At 45.6% G+C, this 19,707-nt stretch overlaps 1 protein-coding gene across 1 annotated transcript; it reads right to left on the bottom strand.

Annotated features, from left to right (window-relative positions):
- Window positions 1-27: 27 nt before the first annotated feature.
- Window positions 28-18,772, bottom strand: PRG4 (proteoglycan 4). The gene is made up of 12 exons (XM_088170381.1): window positions 18,121-18,772; window positions 15,734-15,856; window positions 13,561-13,680; window positions 10,554-10,649; window positions 8,645-9,081; window positions 4,522-6,199; window positions 3,480-3,569; window positions 2,944-3,083; window positions 2,136-2,292; window positions 1,393-1,572; window positions 1,106-1,231; window positions 28-131 (listed from the first exon to the last, which is right to left on the bottom strand). The coding sequence occupies exons 1-12, from the start codon at window positions 18,215-18,217 to the stop codon at window positions 28-30; spliced, it is 3,348 nt and encodes a 1,115-aa protein (XP_088026507.1). The 5' UTR covers window positions 18,218-18,772.
- Window positions 18,773-19,707: the final 935 nt, after the last annotated feature.

Raw genomic sequence — 19,707 nt, 5'->3', positions numbered from 1 at the left:
TCTTGTTTTAAACTCCTCTGCTGTGCATCACTTGCTGGGACAGTTGTACCAGTCTTTGGATACAGTCTTTCCTGTGAGAGCAGTAACAGGTCGTGCTATTCTTTTGCCAATATCCAAACTGTAGTACCGATCTGAAAGGAAGAGAAGTCAGGATTAAATTCCAGAAACTACATTTAATACATAGGAAGAATTCACAAATTCAAGCCTGCATTTTAATGTCACTTAGAACTGAATAAGATTTTCCATTCTATGTGCATATAGGGAGCTGAGAGGCTCCAACAATAAATTTCTCTCTTGAGCTTTATTTTTCAGGTGTCCTTGGTTGCAGTAAGTTTTACAGCTCTGCTAATAATTAAATATGTCCCAGGAGCAAGGAAGAATATTCTTATATTGCTTGAACACAGAAATAGTCTTAAGAATTTGAAAATCAAACAAGCTGCATCCACAACAATCCTGCACGCTACTAGTAGAGAAGTGGGAAGTCTATGGTCCCTGAGTGTGAATGAGCCTGTGAGGCTGATTCCTCCAAGTTGAGGAATTGGATCTTACTGTCAGGGACTTGAATAGTCTCTATTTGGGAATGGCTTGTTTTAGAGCTTTTTTTTTTTTTTTTTTTTTGAATGCAGAAAATTTTGAGGAATGCTTATACGGGATCCTGGCTGGGGGAACAAGAGTCTACATAATCTAGGATCGTAAACAAATTTTTGAGCTATGTCAAGTGGTTCATCTCCCTCCTTTTGTGTTTTGTCAGAAACATAGTCCCATAGAAGCCATTGACAATCTTGCTGTGTAGCAATCCAAAGATTTCAGTCTATCATTAACATAATCCTTCATTAGTGCAAGGTTTGTCACTTTACAAGGCTGAACTCCCTGGCAATGCATTCCTCAATTGGCTGCTTTGAACCTCTCCATTTCATTGCTGCACGTTGTCCTGTAACTACTGATTTTTAATAGAAACATCTCTTGATTATGGGCAGCATTTTAATTCTCAGGACTTTTTAGTAGTGCTGAAAGTAGTACCACAAGTGGTAACAGGAGATTCTTTCTTTACCCCCTTCCCCATGTCTTTTGAGGTCCATAGTGATGTGCTTTAGTTTTTACTTACTGTAAGAGAAGGCATAGTAATCGTAGCCATCGGGCTTGTTCTGGTTGGGCACAGAGAGAGTTGAGTGGATAACTTTGGGGAGCCCTCTCCAGTACGACTGCATTTGGATTTCCTTGCGCAGAACACCTGCGAGCAAAAGGAACCCTCCGTGAGGAGCTGTGGCACTGCTACAGCTCTCACAGGGCTGTGTCACCTACAGCCATTAAAACCTCCCAAACACAATGTTGTGTCAGAAACTGCAGAGAGGTGAAAGCATCCGTGTAAGAGACCCTTAGTGCCCACATTACCAGAGGGGTGGACGTTGATCCTGACGGTGCGGACGACGGTCGGCATTTGCACAGCACGCTGGAAGCGCCGCCGGATCACCACTCTGGGGACAAAGGCTGGGTATCGGATGGTCACCCGGGCTCTTCTTTGACACTTCTTGGCTGGTTCTTGTCTGTACACGTACTGCTGCATGTTCCCATCTAAAACACACATTTGTTTTGTTAGTTTAAAAAAAAAATAAATCAACCCCCCCCAAAAAAAGCACCCAACCACCAGCTTGATCAGGTATGAAAGTGTCGTTATATTACACAGAGGAAATCAATAACAACATTCTTGTGGTGGCAGTACAGCATTCATGTAGGATAAGGAAATTACTTTAAAATAGGAAATCAGAAATAGTTGGAAATTTCCGCACAGAGATATGAACTAGCAATATTAAAGCCTTCCCTTTGCTAATTAACTTGAGACTAAAATAGCTTTATCACCAGATAAAATTCATTTCAATGTATAGTCACTACAGTACTGCATTCCTGGATTCTCACCCTTGCAGACCTGGTTTAAAATGCACTGAAAGACCTCCAAGTACTAATACAACGTTTTTAAAGCTTCAGGCCATTTTTGAGCACCTAGAACACTGGCATCATTTGTGTTTCTCTGTTTGAAAGAAAGAGGTATTGAGTCAAGAAAAATAGTATTTTATTCCTGCCTAAGGCAATTCAAGCACCTTTTGATGTTTCCTGAACTTCAGGAATACAAGACTTACCTCTTTTGATAAAATAAACAGATTCTGGTCTGTTGTTGTATCTTGCCACAGGGAGGGTTGCTACTATTCTCCCACTTAATCCTGCAAATCCAGTTGCAAGAGGTTTGGGATAGCCTTTATCCATAACACCATTAGTGAAGCGCCAGTACAGGGGACCCTGAGCATTTAAGGGGAAAAAAAATGAACTTTAGAGGAAGTTAATTCCTGGTTATTGAACTGCAAACAAACATGAAGAATAATCCATAAATAAGCACTAGCACTTTGATAGCTACGTTGTAAAACTGACTGGAATCACTCCTACATCCATTACCGATAGGATAAAGCTACTACACTTTCATTAAGTACCTCCTGCAGCTCTTTAACCTTTGAGTAAGGCTAGAGCATCTTAGAAGCTAATTTTTAGCAGGGGTTTCCTTTCTAAATCTCTTAAATTTTCATAGCTGTAACAAGCAGCTTGAATTCCAGGACCGAGTGATTTATTGGGAAATAACTATATAACAGCTTTAATAAGGCATGGGCATTTCATTAGCATTTTATTTTAGGTTGGGAAACATACTAGGAATAAGTTTAGGCAACATTTTCCCCCAATATCCAATTTAAACCTCCCCTAGTGTAACCTGAGGCCCTTCCCTCTCATCCTGTTGCTATTCCCAGGGAGCAGAGCCCGAATTCCCCCGGCTGCACCCTCCTACCAGAGAACTGTGCAGAGCTAAAGGATCTCCCCCTGAGCCTCCTTTCCTCCAGGATGAGCCTCCCCAGCTGCTCCCCATCAGCCTCGCCCCATCCCTCCGGCCGGGACTGCTCCCACCTTGATGAAGAAGGTTTTCCCATCGCAGTTGCACCTGGAGAAGACGGAGTCGATGGGCGAGGGGATGCCCCAGCCGTCGCTGATCCGGCGGGGGTTGGTGGTCGGCGGGGTCCGGCCGTTCAGCAGCCAGTAATAGTGACCTGGGAAGACAGGAGTGAGGGGCGCCGGGGACAGCGGGGAAACAGCACACCCTGCCCCGGGGACAGCGAGGGGACAGCGCGTCCTGCCCCGGGGACGTGGCTGATCCGGCCCAGGGATGAGGGATTCGGGGGAGCGGGCTCTGGGCTCGGGAGAGTTTCGTGAGAGAAGAGGGGCACCAGGGCGAGTGAGGGAGGAAAAAAAGGAGGAAGAGGGACGGGGCAGGTGAAGGAGGAGGTGACGGTGAAGGATTGGGGCCGGGAGTGGTGAGGAAGGAGCTCCGGCGCTATGCGGGAGAAGGAGGAGGGCTGTGGCCAGGGCCGGAGCCAGAGCTGGGGCAGGTGAAGGAGGAGCGGGGCCGTGCCGGGGCAGGTAGAGAATGTTGGGAGCAGTCTCACCTCGGAAGACGGCCAGGGTGCCATTGGGCAGGGCTACCATGCCGTCCGCTGGCTTGCCGCTGCACAGGTCCTTCTCGTCGTTCTTGCTCTCTGTAAAACACAGCCAGCTGGGTTTGATTAAGGTTTAAGAACGGCCTTAGCTTTCCCCCTCGGCCCCGCTGGTGCGCCAGGGATTAGTTCCTCGTTGGGGATGTGTTCTCAGGAAGTTCGGCTCTGGTGCTGTGGCCCCAGCAGTGCCGAGTGACCAGGAGTGGGTGTCTTTGCTTATTGCCACCTAAGTATCTGTAATTCAGGATAACACCTCATATGCTACATCCCTCATGGACTTGCTCCATGCGCTAGGATTTTATTATTTCTTTAAGCTGCTTTAGTGGCTTCTCTTCCCTCTTATTATTTCTTTTGTTTTTAAAAAAGTATTTAGTTAATACTTTCAGTTATATATATATATGCATTAAATATAAAGGAAGGATGAATCTCTTTTATACTGCAATTCAAGTATTTTGCATCTAAATCCCTAATTTTTTCCCCCAAAATATCTTTCAGTGTATGACTGAAAAATTGCCCAAGAACCTGCAGGCTATGTCTGACTAAAATAAAGAGAGGGCATGAAAAAGGCTGTGGTAAAAAGCACAGAGGCAAGAGACTTCTTGTCTCCTTTATGTGACATTTTTAGTAGGTGGCTAGAAAACACTAGGTTAGGTACCATTAGCGAGAATGGATATGCAGCATGCCGTCTAGCCATTTTTCCATGAGATTTAGAACTTTGCCATCTTTTTACTTTTACTTTTTGTCTGTTTGCATCTTCTACAATCGCAAACAGGAGGAGGAGAAACTTATAGCACACAATTTTCACTAGGACCAAGTACTGAAACCAATTAATTTAGATCATGTTCTAAACTGGATTTAAGTAGCTCCACAGCTGAGAAGTGAGGTTCCAGTATTCAGGACACTGGCAGCTGTGCTGCTGTGGTTGTGGCTGCCCAGGGACACTGCCATGTTCCCTTGAGTCACTGATGCTTTTGTACCTAAGGAATGCACTTACCGTGTGTTTCTCCAGGGAACATTGGCAGGTCCTCAACTTGTATTAGAGGTTTGTTTATCTCTGGCTCTTCTTTCTCTGGCAGAGTTTCAGGTTCAGTTGGGTGAGGTTCTTCGGTGACCTCCTGGAAATGTATTGTTGGCTTGGATGTCCCATTAGACACAAGATACATTTCTTCTATTGTGTCTTTTTTATCCCTTGTGGTGGTTTCTTTGGTTACTGTAGTTACATCTTCTTTGGCAATACCAGGGGCCTTTTCAGTGACATCTTCCATTTCTTTTTCAGGTATGGTGTCCATTTCTTTGATGGTTGTTACCTCTTTTTTACCAGCTGTTGTCATCTCCACAATAACACAAGCAGCACCTGGGCTCTCTTTGTCTGCTGCTGGCCCAGCCTGCTCAGTGTCTGTAGTTGTCTCTTTTTCATTTGTTGTTACAGCCTCATTGGGTTGAGGAGTTGAATCTTTGATGGTTGTTACCAGCACAGTGGGATTGGGCAAGGGAGCTGTGGCTGCTGTTGTTGCAGTCTTGGTGTCTGTAAAAGTTGATTCTGATTCAGCTGCTGCAGTGACAGGTTGCTCGGCCATAGGAGAAGTGTTTGGAATGTCATCCATACCTTTAGGAGAATCACCTGGTTTAGCTGTTGTCACCATAGCTACAGTAACTGCGTCTTTCCCAGTTGCAGCTGTGAAAATGTCTTTAAGCAGAGTAGTCTTGTCTTTCTTGGGTGTTGTTGTCTCCTTGTTCTCGATTGTGGTATCTGAAAGCATCGTGCCTGCCTCAAGTGTGGAGGAGTCCCCAACTGTTGTGGTTGCAGCATTGCCTGGAGAAGCCGTGGCTTTACTGGCAGAGGTGTTGGCCTCAGGGGTTGCAGGGGTGGTTGGAGAGTCAGCATCCTCTTCTTTAGGGGTGGTGGGAGAGTCTGCCTTGGTTGTAGGTTCATCTGGGGTTGTCTCTTCAGGATTGGGGGTGGTGGGAGAGTCTGCCTTTATTGTTGTCAACTCTGGGGTTGTTGGCTCCTCTGGTGCTGGGGTTGTCTCCTCTGGTTTAGGAGTTGTGGGCTCCTCTGGTGCAGGGGTTGTGGGCTCTTCTGGGGTTGTCTCCTCTGGTGCGGGAGTTGTGGGCTCCTCTGGGGTTGTCTCTTCTGGTTTAGGGGTTGTTGGTTCCTCTGGGGTTGTTTCTTCAGGTTTAGGGGTGATGGGAGAGTCTGCCTTGGTGGTTGGCTCCTCTGGGGTTGTCTCCCCTGGTTTCGGAGTTGTCAGCTCCTCTGGGGTTGTCTCCTCAGGTTTAGAGGTTGTCACCTCCTCTGGTGCAGGGGTTGTCTCCTCAAGTTTAGGGGTTGTCTCCTCAGGTTTAGGGGTTGTGGGCTCCTCTGGGGTTGTGGACTCCTCTGGTGCGGGGGTTGTCAGTTCCTCTGGGGTTGTCTCCTCAGGTTTAGGGGTTGTCACCTCCTCTGTGGTTGTCTCCTCTGGTGCGGGGGTTGTGGGCTCCTCTGGGGTTGTCTCCTCTGGTTTAGGAGTTGTTGGCTCCTCTGGGGTTGTCTCCTCTGGTTTAGGGGTTGTCTCCTCTGGTGCAGGGGTTGTTGGCACCTCTGGGGTTGTCTCCTCTGGTGCGGGGGTTGTGGGCTCCGCTGGGGTTGTCTCCTCTGGTTTAGGAGTTGTAGGCTCCTCTGGGGTTGTCTCCTCTGGTGCGGGGGTTGTGGGCTCCTCTGGGGTTGTCTCCTCTGGTGCGGGGGTTGTCTCTTCTGGTGCGGGGGTTGTGGGCTCTTCTGGGGTTGTCTCCTCTGGTGCAGGGGTTGTGGGCTCCTCTGGTTTAGGAGTTGTGGGCTCCTCTGGGGTTGTCTCCTCTGGTGCGGGGGTTGTCACCGCTGGTGCGGGGGTTGTGGGCTCCGCGGGGGTTGTGGGTTCTTCTGGGGTTGTCTCCTCTGGTGCGGGGGTTGTCTCCTCTGGTTTAGGAGTTGTGGGCTCTTCTGGGGTTGTCTCCTCTGGTGCGGGGGTTGTGGGCTCCTCTGGTGCGGGGGTTGTGGGCTCTTCTGGTGCGGGGGTTGTGGGCTCTTCTGGTGCGGGGGTTGTGGGCTCTTCTGGTGCGGGGGTTGTCTCCTCTGGTGCGGGGGTTGTGGGCTCTTCTGGGGTTGTCTCTTCTGGTGCGGGGGTTGTCTCCTCTGGTGCAGGGGTTGTCTCTTCTGGTGCGGGGGTTGTCTCCTCTGGTGCAGGGGTTGTCTCCTCTGGTGTGGGGGTTGTGGGCTCTTCTGGGGTTGTCTCCTCTGGTGCGGGGGTTGTGGGCTCCTCTGGGGTTGTCTCCTCTGGTGCGGGGGTTGTCTCCTCTGGTGCAGGGGTTGTGGGCTCTTCTGGGGTTGTCTCTTCTGGTGCGGGGGTTGTCTCCTCTGGTGCGGGGGTTGTGGGCTCTTCTGGTGCGGGGGTTGTCTCCTCTGGTGCAGGGGTTGTGGGCTCTTCTGGGGTTGTCTCCTCTGGTGCGGGGGTTGTCTCCTCTGGTGCAGGGGTTGTCTCCTCTGGTGCGGGGGTTGTCTCCTCTGGTGCAGGGGTTGTCTCCTCTGGTGTGGGGGTTGTGGGCTCTTCTGGGGTTGTCTCCTCTGGTGCGGGGGTTGTGGGCTCCTCTGGGGTTGTCTCCTCTGGTGCGGGGGTTGTCTCCTCTGGTGCAGGGGTTGTGGGCTCTTCTGGGGTTGTCTCTTCTGGTGCGGGGGTTGTCTCCTCTGGTGCGGGGGTTGTGGGCTCTTCTGGTGCGGGGGTTGTCTCCTCTGGTGCAGGGGTTGTGGGCTCTTCTGGGGTTGTCTCTTCTGGTGCGGGGGTTGTCTCTTCTGGTGCGGGGGTTGTGGGCTCCTCTGGGGTTGTCTCTTCTGGTGCGGGGGTTGTCTCCTCTGGTGTGGGGGTTGTCTCCTCTGGTGCGGGGGTTGTCTCCTCTGGTGCAGGGGTTGTCTCCTCTGGTGCGGGGGTTGTGGGCTCTTCTGGTGCGGGGGTTGTCTCCTCTGGTGCGGGGGTTGTCTCCTCTGGTGCAGGGGTTGTGGGCTCTTCTGGGGTTGTCTCTTCTGGTGCGGGGGTTGTCTCCTCTGGTGCGGGGGTTGTGGGCTCTTCTGGGGTTGTCTCTTCTGGTGCGGGGGTTGTGGGCTCTTCTGGGGTTGTCTCTTCTGGTGCGGGGGTTGTGGGCTCTTCTGGGGTTGTCTCCTCTGGTGCGGGGGTTGTGGGCTCTTCTGGGGTTGTCTCTTCTGGTGCGGGGGTTGTCTCCTCTGGTGCAGGGGTTGTCTCTTCTGGTGCGGGGGTTGTGGGCTCTTCTGGGGTTGTCTCTTCTGGTGCGGGGGTTGTGGGCTCTTCTGGGGTTGTCTCTTCTGGTGCGGGGGTTGTCTCCTCTGGTGCGGGGGTTGTGGGCTCCTCTGGGGTTGTCTCCTCTGGTGCGGGGGTTGTCTCCTCTGGTGCGGGGGTTGTGGGCTCCTCTGGGGTTGTCTCCTCTGGCGCGGGGGTTGTGGGCTCTTCTGGGGTTGTCTCTTCTGGTGCGGGGGTTGTGGGCTCTTCTGGGGTTGTCTCCTCTGGTGCGGGGGTTGTGGGCTCTTCTGGGGTTGTCTCTTCTGGTGCGGGGGTTGTCTCCTCTGGTGCAGGGGTTGTCTCTTCTGGTGCGGGGGTTGTGGGCTCTTCTGGGGTTGTCTCTTCTGGTGCGGGGGTTGTGGGCTCTTCTGGGGTTGTCTCTTCTGGTGCGGGGGTTGTCTCCTCTGGTGCGGGGGTTGTGGGCTCCTCTGGGGTTGTCTCCTCTGGTGCGGGGGTTGTCTCCTCTGGTGCGGGGGTTGTGGGCTCCTCTGGGGTTGTCTCCTCTGGCGCGGGGGTTGTGGGCTCTTCTGGGGTTGTCTCCTCTGGTGCGGGGGTTGTCTCCTCTGGTGCAGGGGTTGTCTCCTCTGGTGCGGGGGTTGTGGGCTCTTCTGGGGTTGTGGGCTCTTCTGGTGCGGGGGTTGTCTCCTCTGGTGCGGGGGTTGTGGGCTCTTCTGGGGTTGTCTCCTCTGGTGCGGGGGTTGTCTCCTCTGGTGCAGGGGTTGTCTCCTCTGGTGCGGGGGTTGTGGGCTCTTCTGGGGTTGTCTCCTCTGGTGCGGGGGTTGTGGGCTCCTCTGGGGTTGTCTCCTCTGGTGCGGGGGTTGTCTCCTCTGGTGCGGGGGTTGTCTCCTCTGGTGCGGGGGTTGTCTCTTCTGGTGCGGGGGTTGTCTCCTCTGGTGCAGGGGTTGTGGGCTCCTCTGGGGTTGTCTCTTCAGGCGTGGGGGTGCTGGGGGGCTCGGTCTCAGTTGCTTGTGCCTCAGTGGAGTCAGGGGTTGGGTCTTGTGTCGGGGGCAGGTCGGTCGGGTCCTCTTCATTCAGTGGTTCCTCTGTGGCATCAGCGGTCACATCTTCTGTCGTATCCGGAGTTGGAGGGTCAGCTTCGGTCGCCGGTTCCTCTGTGGCCTCGGGGGTTGTATCCTCTACCTTTGGGGTTGTGGGACTGTCTTCCTTGGTAGGTGGTTCCTCTGTGGCTCCAAGGGTTGTCTCTGCTGGTTCTGTAGTTGGAGCAGGTGTGGTCACTTGGATTTCAGGATCTACAAAACAAATGCAAATTCCGTTCAGCCATTGGAATTGCCGTGCAGGTCGGTATTACATACAAACATGTTATACCCATTAACTATGGATGCTTCCTTTGGAATTGGAAGATCTTTTTTGAATGGCCAAACTAACCTGGACTGAGCAAAATGCGAGTTCCTTTTGTTTGCATGGGATTTTGCAGCAGCTTAGCTCAGTTTTGGCTGATCCCTTTTGGCCAAGCTGGTGCTGCCCCAGGTTCAGGGTTTAGTTTGTGCTTGTAGGTGAGGCTGCCTGGGATTTCCTGCCACTTTCCAAAATGGAAAGGATGCCACTACATAAAATAGTCCTTCTAAGAAAACACTTCCCTTCTCATCTTAGTTTGATTTATTCCATTACCCTACATTATAACTTAGCCTATACCAACAACCTGGAATTGGAGGCAAGAGGTAGGAAAGCAGGAGGAAAAATAATTCCAGAACACAGAGCCCTGACCATATCTCCTGCTGTATCTTTATTCCTTGGGTTGTTTTCCTCATTGTGATGTATGGATTTAAGCCTCTCTTTACCTGTATTTATAGTTATATTCATTTGAGTCAAATTATTGGTATTCAACCAAAAGAACAGCAAATGCTTCAGCATTTCTGCAATCTCTCCCTAAGTATCCTCTCTCCGAGATTTTGCAGTTTAGTTCTGCTTTCACCAGTGTTGTGTGTTTAGTATGAGCCAAGTATTGCAGAACAGGTTTCACTCCTATCCCATGCATCTGAAAATCATAAGCAAGCTGGGATTATGTTAATGTTTATTTGAATTTCCTTAATTTTCTGTCATTTGACCCACTACATTGTTTTTGGTTTATTTGGGTTTGGTTTGTTGTTTTTTTTTTTTTTTAATAGGAAATATTAACAGCAGAAAATAAGTACTCCAAATCTAAAACAAAAAGAAAAAGAGAGGGGGAAGATTAAAATACTGACAGACTTCTAGTGTCTTTTCAACTGTGTTTCAAGTTTAAACTTGTCTCTTATCACTTCAAATGCTGGAACGCAGTACCAAAGAATACAGGAAAGCAGCATGTTTTCCAGTCAGAATAAATAAATGAGATGTTGTCTGAAGCAGTGTAAGGCCTGGCTTGATTAAAGCCAGAGGAACCTTGCTGTGCTGTGCTTACTGTGCTGCCAGTTCATCACTGTCCCACCCTTCCTGTTCCACGGATGCTGTCCAAGACTGACAATGGTCTGTACCCTGTTTTTGGAGGATGTGTGTGAAAATCCAATAGGGACACAGGAGACATCACCACTGCATCATCTGTGCTGAGTGAACTCTCCAAAGTCCTGAGGGCTCAGTGAGGTAATCAGTTTATAAACCAAGTGCTTCCAAGCTTGGTAACTGTCTGGTAATGTCTAGGTTAAAGTTTCTATTTCCAGAACAGAGAAATGGTCTTGAATGTTCCTTCAGGTAACACCCATTCTGGTGCATCCATATACTTGCTTACCTTCCACAGCTTCCTCTGGTAACTCTTCCTCATCTGTGGAGGACCTTTTTGATTTGTTGTCTGGAGGAGTCTCTGGGGTTGGCTTTTCTGTGTGTGCTGAAAGAGAGAAGTGCTCCCATTAACAGATTATTTTATCTTTATAGGTGCTTGGTGTCAACTGTATAAGAGTGATTAAAAATTTTAGTGACTATCTTCCATTTAAAAGTATGTTTCTTTTTAGCTATAGGATTCTTTGCACAATTATTTGTGTGAAAATGAGCAAAAATACCCTTTGGATCCTGAAGTGTTTCATCACAGATGGGAGCAGTATTTTTCCCAGAAGTTCGAGGTCAGGCATTATAAGCTAATGGCAATTTTGAGGTGGGAAAATAGACGAATTCTGAGTGGAGCTCTAAGTTCTGAAAATTTGTCTTTTTTTTTCACTACAGATAACTAATTCCAGTGGAAATAGGAGAGCTGTCACATTAGCCAAGAATTTACTTTGATAATCCCTTTCAGTTCTTCAGATGTGATAATTCTACATAAGTGATTTAAAAGAAATGGTTTTCTTGAAGGAGACATGAGCTACAAAGCAGTCATGAACCAAGGAAATAACATGGGTATTAAACTAACCTCTAGTAGGCTGAGTTTTAGGACAAATAGGAGGTTGTGTTCAGATTTTCCAGCTCTGAAGAGTGAATTTCAATTGCATCCAGTAAGAGCCAGATAATATCTTGTAATTAATTGTTGGTCAAATTGTACAATTGGAAATGAGCAACTAGCATAGCCTTGTAGAAGGAGCTTGTTAGTTGTGAAGAAAATGTGATGGAGCCCAGGGAACTGGCCAAATTACTTTGATCCAACCAAGGGAGCTGGTAACTGCCAGAGATGTGTGTAATCAGCTTTTTACAAAAGGAATGGAATTTTTGTCTCCAAGGGATGACCATAGTGTCAAAAGATTTACTTTCACAGTGAGCTAGTGCAAGGAAGGCTGGGTATTGCACTATATCCTGAAACTTTTATTGAGGAAGAGAGAGTAATTGTTGTTGTTGAAGCTGAATTACTCCTTTGAAAGCCAATTGTTGGGGAGGAGAACATTTTGGTTATGTGTGTACATGTACTCAGGGAATAAAGTGCTTCTGGAGGACAGGGAAGATAACAGTGGGCTCTGGATATACATTGTACACTTGGCTTTACTATACAGAAAAAATGTTCAGAGGATGCTGAAACAGCAAATTTAATCCAAGAGGTTTCACAGATTTCTCATTTATTCAAACATAGTGTAAATAGTAAAATACTGAGTACATTGGTTTGGGGGATTTCTGCTGGATTTTTTGACAAAAATTGATAGCCAAGTTTAGTACAATACAGAAGAAAACCTTTATGAATGGTTGATTAATTCTTCATTATATTTTAACTGAAGAAGTGAAAGAGTTTAATAGTGTTTTGTGAGTATTTGGGTGTGAAAAACTCAACAGAAAGAGAGAAATATTAAGCAGCCTCAAAAGCAGCAAATCCACCTCAATATGCTTCCAAGACACATCTCTAGACATTCAGCCAAAAATGCTGAATACAGACTCTATTTCAGTCTGAATTACTGTGCAATTGTGTGGCAAAGCCAAGCCACTATCCCAGCTCTTGGGGAACACTTGGGAGAAGAGAACCAAGTGATAACAGGTTGTATGTTACACTGCAGGCTTTGGGAATTGGCTGCCTTGGAGGTGAGCTGCTCTGTGGTTGCAGCGACCTAGTGCCAAGCCACATTTGTCAAGTGTGTTGACAGAAATTAATTTAGGTCTGTAGGTACCAGAAAGTTTAAGGACAAGATGAAATTAAACATATTGTGTTGTTTTTTAGAGTTCATTTGCTGGTATCCTTAAAGCTACATGAGGGCAGGACTGCACCTCCACATCTGTGCCTTTGTGTTCAGCTGAAATCCCACCAGGCTCTGCAGAAAAGGACAGAACAAGAGAAGTGACTGCAGGTCAGTTTGATTCTGCCCTGGACTGAACTTGCAGACTAAAGGTAAAATGTGTGTTTTCTTAAATTTTCTTGCTACAGTGTGAACATGTAACATCCAGTTCCTCCCTCCTGCCTCACAGGATGAGTTTCTGTGTTGGGTTGCTTTTCCCACGTTGGATTTGAGATGGAGAGAATCTAGGATGTTCATCTCTAATATGCTGCCAGTGACTGTGGTGACCCCAAGCAAGTGGTCTGGAGGTCCAGGTAGTGCTATCCCAAGGCACAGAGTAGCCATTCCCCACTTTTGGATGGGTGGGGATTTTCAAATTTTATAAGTTTGAATCTTCCACCTTGTTTTTATAAGATGAACTCAGCTTTTTACTGCAATTCATTTATTCCTCTGCCTAATGGAAAAGGTCCTGGGGGTGCTGGTGACAGTGGCTGAATGTGAACCAGCTGTGCCCAGGTAGACCAGAGGCAATGGCCCCTGGCCTGTGGCAGCCCTGGTGTGGCCACAGGCCCCGGGCAGTGGCTGTGCCCTGGGCTGGCACTGCTGAGGGACCTTGAGTAGTGGTGGAGTCCCCATCCCTGGAGGGATTTAAAAGCTGTGTGAATGTGGTACTTGGGGACATGTTTTAGTGGTGGCCTTGGCAGTGCTAGGGGAACGGTTGGATACAATGATCTCAAAAGGTTTTTTCAAACAAAACTGTTCTGATTCCCCAGCTTCTCTCATTGAATTCTATTATTGATGTGCAGACCTTGTCCTTACATGTGGTATTCTGAGTAAGGGCTCTGACAGAGCATGGCTAGTGCCAAAAGAGCCCAATGTAAAATACAACTTTGCCCTCAGAATTCACATCTTGGTGATGGCTTCCAGGATATCTAGCTGTATGTTTCTGCCAAGTGTTCATGGTTGAGAAATTGGCCAATTTGTTTGTGAAATTCGGTTTTGTCATTTTTGTTCTGTTTTCTTTTGTCCAGCTGTTACCGAAGCCCGCACAGTTTTGTTGATGGCAAAGCACCTCTGTTTAAATACACCTTTGAAAAACACGGAGAAACGTCTTACCCTCTTTGCAGTGCTTGGCGTAGTCTGGGCAGCATTTGCCGTATCGCTCGCAGTCGGCATCGCAGTCGCACTCCCTTCCCCTCTCGAAGGCTTCAAAGCAGCGTCCCTCGCAGGAGGCGGCTGTGGAGGCACAGCAGCACAGTCAGCCCTGGGGCCGGCCCACGTGGAACGCTGGGACCTCTCTACAGTGAAGTCGTTTGCTCGAGATGCTGCCAAGAGCAGCCCCATAAAATCAGGTTGTTTATGCCGGTCTGATCCAGGATTTGCCTGTGAGTGTGGGGTTTGGATCAGGCAGTGCTGCCAGAAGGGCCCTGTGCCGTGGCAGGGAATCGAGACCATTGGGTTGACAGTGCAATAACACGCGGCTGCCGCATTCACTTTAGCCAGGTCCCACCGTAGGAGGCTTCTGCTTCCCCAGCCACAGAGCAGGCATCTCAACAGCCATATTTAAATTCTGGGCTGGGTTTGCAGGAAGGTGTTCACCAGGGTCTCCCTTTGCAGTAAGAATGATGTGTCTACCAAAGCATTTCTGAAAAATGATTGGCCTAATTGGGTCACAACTGAGTGTACCTAGTGTGTCCAGGCAAACCTAATTTTATGAACGAGTTAAACACGTTATCCCAAGAGACCAGTTTGGAACTGTTTAATACAGTTCTTAAATTATTAGTACTAAAAGACTATATACCATGCTTTGACAAGATTACTAACCACATGATTTTAATATTTAATTTTCAGTTAACTTCTGAAACTTCACTGGCCAAACTGCTATTTTATATCAAATAATTACCATATTGAGTTAGAAAGAGTGTGCACAGCTGTTACAGGCTTGAGAAAAAGCACTTTCTCTATGTAAATCTCTATTGAAGTTGTCGTCTCTGTAGCACACAAGACATTAAATCATGTTTTACAGTTAAATCACTATCTAGAAAAATTAGAATTACTGTATAGGCAGATTCTGAACATCTTTGGATTAGTGTAGTTGTGGAATCAGTGTTGATGCCAGTTTGTCCATCCCACATGCACAGGTGAGAATTATTTTTATTATCTTAGGGAAATATTTATTCATAAATAATGTCTGGCATTTCTGTCATTTAGTCAGTGTTGATTCCACACTAACTGGACAACAGTCCTTAGCCAGACTGCCTGCATCCTTTCAGGATGGCATCTACTGTGCTTGCCTGGACTCACTGATTTAGAGTAGAGCAGGGAAGACTTCCTCTAGCCTTAAACTTTTGGTTAACTATTGTGTAGAAGCCAGAATACCTTTAGAATCTGACCCACAATGAATAAATAGCCTACATAATTAAAATGCCTCACTCTGCATCTTCGGCTGTGGGAAATGCTGATGTCCCCCCACAAAGCAAAATGAGGATGGGGAAGACTGAAGGGTAAAGTGTCCCCAGTGTGTGTCAGGGACAGCAGAACTGGAATTTTAGGGAATGCTAGGTCTGCATTTTGAACAACACTCAGTGGTGTTGGTGGTTCTGAGAAGTATTTGTTACTCCTGTGATCCTACTGGAACCACAGTGTAGCTACTCTTATCCAAATCACTGACATTTCTGACATTGGTGATTCCTTAGAAAATGCTTTTAATGCTCAGTAAAGCAGTTTGAAAAACCTGTGTTTATTTACACTGTACAGTTTTGCCTATAAATAAAGCATAAATTAATACTCATCCAACAACCTTTTTCAGCAGACTCTGGACATGGTTCTGATCCAGAGTCAATTTTTGTCCATGGAAGGACACCCTGGCTTTGGAATAGACCCCACAGCATCCATACTTAAATTTGAGTTAGAATATGTCAGAATTTCTCTCTGCAAAGCCCTGAATCGGCTTTTACTACTTTTTTCTTTGTATAAGAGACAGACATATACAGTACAAATGTGCTAAGGAGTTGAAAACAAACAGTAAACTGTTTTTGCCCATCTTGCCTAGTTCTGCTTTTGTAAAAAGCAAATTTTTTTGCTTGGCAATAACCTGTGGATATGCAATTTTCTTTGGATTGCAAGAGCTTATCCTGAGTATTTGAGGGGGACAATAATACACGTATGAGTGGAAACAAGGACACAGCGAACAAACAGACATTTAAGCATTCAGAGAGAAGACACTGGTGTGGTAGGGAGCTGGGAGGGGAATTTTGAGGAAAGGAACTGGCTGTGTTTGGAAACTTACCCACTGTGCAGACTTTCCTGAAGTCAGGGCAGCACTCCATGTAGTGGTGACACTTAAAATCACACTGGCAGCCATGCTCTCTAGAATACCCTGCCCCACATCTCCCTGTACAGCTCGATACATCTAAAATCGCACAACACTGGTGTAAGCATTGCCAAACTACAACGGTCCTTAAGGAAATGCTGAATGGAAAAGGACTAAAGTTTCTCTCTTTTTTTCCCCCTACAGAATGTGGTTTCTTCACTCAGTACTGCAGATGCTGAGGGCCTGGTGTGACCCCTCCTGAAGGTGTGGTGAGCAGAGGTTTGCTCTAAGCCAGCCTGAGGACCAGCAGCAGCATGTGTTCAGGTTTGAGGGGTCATCCACTGAGCTAACTTAACCTGTTTCTTCTGAAAACTAAGGAATCCTTGAGGATTGGTTCTGTAGTATGACCACAGGCATCCAAACTAGCCCCTTAGTATATCAGCTTTGCTGACTTAGTGTCTAATTGTATTCACCCTTTCTATGGTAATATGTGTGCATCTGCACACCCATACCTGACAGACTGCCTAGGTGTCTGATTTTTACTGTTGGTAATGCTGTTCCTAATAACCCATCTAATCAGGTTAGCTGGGAAACTGGAGAGCATTGCCATAATAAATACAGACATTTTTATTGTAAGTGTCAAAATCTGCCTGCTCCCTACACTATATTTTTTTCCCTGATGTCAGGGAAGAATTTAGTATCAGCTCTAAGGTTAAGAACAGTTGAGATCTAGCCCTGCAACTCCTATGAAGTACAGTTTGTTAATCAGAAGATTACTTATTAGCAGACTAACAGAAAAGCTCATCCCACAATGGCTTTACTGCCAGACTGCTGAGAAATGCTGGATAATAAGAAATGGTGCAGATAGCAGGTGGTAAAGCAGGACATCAGGAGGTGTCTTGCTTTAACCTGTGAGCACTCCAGCTCAGCAGTGCTTGCTACCTTCTGCTGCCAAATCAGATATTCACCCTGCAACCCTCCCTTTCCTCTGTGAAATATCTGCTAACACAACCAGCTAACAGCTTCTTCTGGCAAATGAAACATGCAGGACCACAAGTGAAGCATCCCTAAATACAAACAAAGAAGCTGAACAATCAGCAATCTCAAACAGATAATCAGCTGAAACATTGAGGAACAACAAGGAAATAACATGTAACACAACACAACACCAAAGACAATTTCTAACAGCGCACATTCCACGTCTGTGTGTCTGAAGGAAGAGCAAATAACAAATATTTGGGATAACAAATATTATATCTATTACCTATACTGTGATTTTCAGCCAGTACTTGTAATGGTTGTTACCACTTTGCTACAAATAGAAAAGAGGAACCAAGGGATAACTGGAGACATTAATGGACTTGAGTTACTGGGCTATTAATACAGCAGTTGAAAAGACAAGCTGGACATCTTCCTGTATGGATATATGCCCAATATATTGAACCCTTCTTCCTTTATGGAAAGAAAATAAGTCCAATAGTTATATAGTTAATATACAGTAGTCCAATAGTTCTATCTCTTCATTCATTTGTTTGTTTTAAGTTTATGACTTGTAATTTATGGAGTTACTCATAAGGAAAATGCCTGAATGGTCCTGGTTGCTGTTGGCAAAAGTCTTGATTTTTGCTGAAACTGGTGGGAAGGCAGCAGTTATCAAGGGGTCAGTGTAAGGTCAAATCTGGCATGTGGTGTGTTCTGAGGAGATGCTCAGATACATGACATTGTGCCTTCTGCTATCAAATAGTAATAAATAATTTTCTTCCAGCAAGCAATAACTCAGCGTTATCCCCCTGAAAACTTGGGAGCTACCAGAGAACTGCAACAGCATAGGATTTGCCAGGTGGCATGTTCTGCTTCACCATAACAGTGTTACTTTAGTTAGGAATCAATTATAGAGCTTAGAGTATCATTAGACAAATAAATCCCCAAATTTGCTTCACTGGTGCAGTTAATGGGAAAGCCCTTAGCAAGGTAGAGACATTCCTTTTCCCGAGCTTATTGAAATTTTTCTAGCCAACCTTTGTGGATATTCTCATATTAGATTCTTCCTAAGTAAACCTGCAAATCACTAGGGCTAAATACATCAGTGTAAGGGCAAGAGGCTATGTAGATTGTCTACAGAAAATAGGTTCATACACATTTTGCATTATATTTATATTTTTATGTTATTCCTCAAAAAATAGGATCATGCTACACTAAAATTTATTTTTGAAAATATTCAGTGATGATAAAATTGAAGACTATTTCCTGTCTGAATAAAGTTCTAGAACTTAGTAGTTTTATGAAGATGCATTTGAAATATTCTTAATGTGTGTCAGACACACTCCTAGACACCCTCCCTTCAGCTTTGTGTATTACAGTACCTTGAGAAGACACTTCTGGAATCAAGGACAGTGAAAGGACCACCAAGGATAAGCAAAGTATGTTCCATATGATCATAACTTTCAGGTATGACATCATTCCTAAAAGAAATAATCTCACATCACTATCCACAATTCACTTAATTCATAATTTAAAAAATGCAGTGCATCTCTTTATATATGACTTGTTTGATTTTTAAAAAAACCATAAAATAAATAATAAAACTGTTCAAGGAAGAATTGCAAATTTATAATTACTCCATAAATTCCCTCTTGATTATTAGTAAGTTAGGCATTAAATGCTAAAGTAGGACTATAGAAATTTATTATTAACAAGTAATAGAAATAAATTTTGGCAGAATTCTATTACATGAAGACTACAGTCACAGTCGTCCTCTAACATGGGTGCACTTCAGCACAACAATGTTTGAAGTTATAATACTGATAAAAGAAAATCTATAATAAAACCAAATACTGACAGAACATTAGTTATGCATAAACATAATTTTATAAACCATAACCTAACATTGAAATATGTCAGGTGGAAACAGGCTAAAAGTAAATCTTCTTTCAAGAGGAAAACTCTAGGTTTTCTGTCCTAGTTCCTCGTTTTCCTATTGAAGAAGAGCTCTGGATAGAGACAGGTGTAGCACTTACCTAGAATAGAGTGTGTCTGCTCACAGGGCTGTTCCAGAGCCCTTATATATTGCTTTGGAACTGTGCTGGGGTCAGGTAATTAGGCAGCTTGTTAAACACACCACCAATGACAGCTCATGACAGCAAACTTTCCACAGGGCTTGGAAGAGGGCCCGGATGACTAGACTAACACAACATCTGGAAAATACTCCCATTAAGAAAAACTAAATAGGAACTTACTAGTCAAAACACATTTTGATTATTGAGAAAAATGAACAAATTGTCCTCAATACAGCTGGAAGGCATTAGAGAGTATTGCAGAGCAATAAAAAATCATTACAGGCAAATGCTGAGTGTATTTTCTTTCCTGTCAAATGGAGCTTAGGTGACAGTAGCCTGAAATTATGCAGTTTTATCTGCTACTGATGGTGTCTCTTCTCCAAAAAGTTGTGAGAGCTAATTCATACAGACAAAAGTAATTCTCCACTTGCACTGAATATTTTGTACTTTCCCGTGAACTGAATGGAAACTCTGCCAAGGCATTGGCTAGAAATCAAAGAATTGAGTCAAATCTCAAAGTTATTGAACATATGATATGTAAGACATCAAAAATGAATGAAAGAGCCCGTAATTGTTTTAATGGTCTTTGTGTTCATTGGTTCCAGATTCAGGATAGTGGAAATGGTCATTTGTAACTCTCAGAGCTAAAGGAGGTTTTAACTGAAACTTTTATAGTCTTAACTCTTGGGCTTTGGGAGGGATTTTTCATTCAGAAATTATACTAAAGGCCAGGGAACTTTAGTGCTTCTCCTTTATGTTATTACTTGAGTCCCAAAGTAGTTCTGTTAACCTAAAATAATAAATATGGTATAGTACACATTGATCCCAGTTGAGGAAGGGACTTCAAATGAGGAAGAGTCTCTTAAGGAAAATAATGCAGAACAGGAGTGGGTT

This window comes from Sturnus vulgaris, chromosome 9, assembly GCF_052056855.1.
Source record: "Sturnus vulgaris isolate bStuVul1 chromosome 9, bStuVul1.hap1, whole genome shotgun sequence".
NCBI classification, from domain to species: Eukaryota; Metazoa; Chordata; class Aves; order Passeriformes; family Sturnidae; genus Sturnus; species Sturnus vulgaris.
Note: the sequence above shows the minus strand (reverse complement) of the source record. Positions and strands in the feature narration are given on the sequence as shown.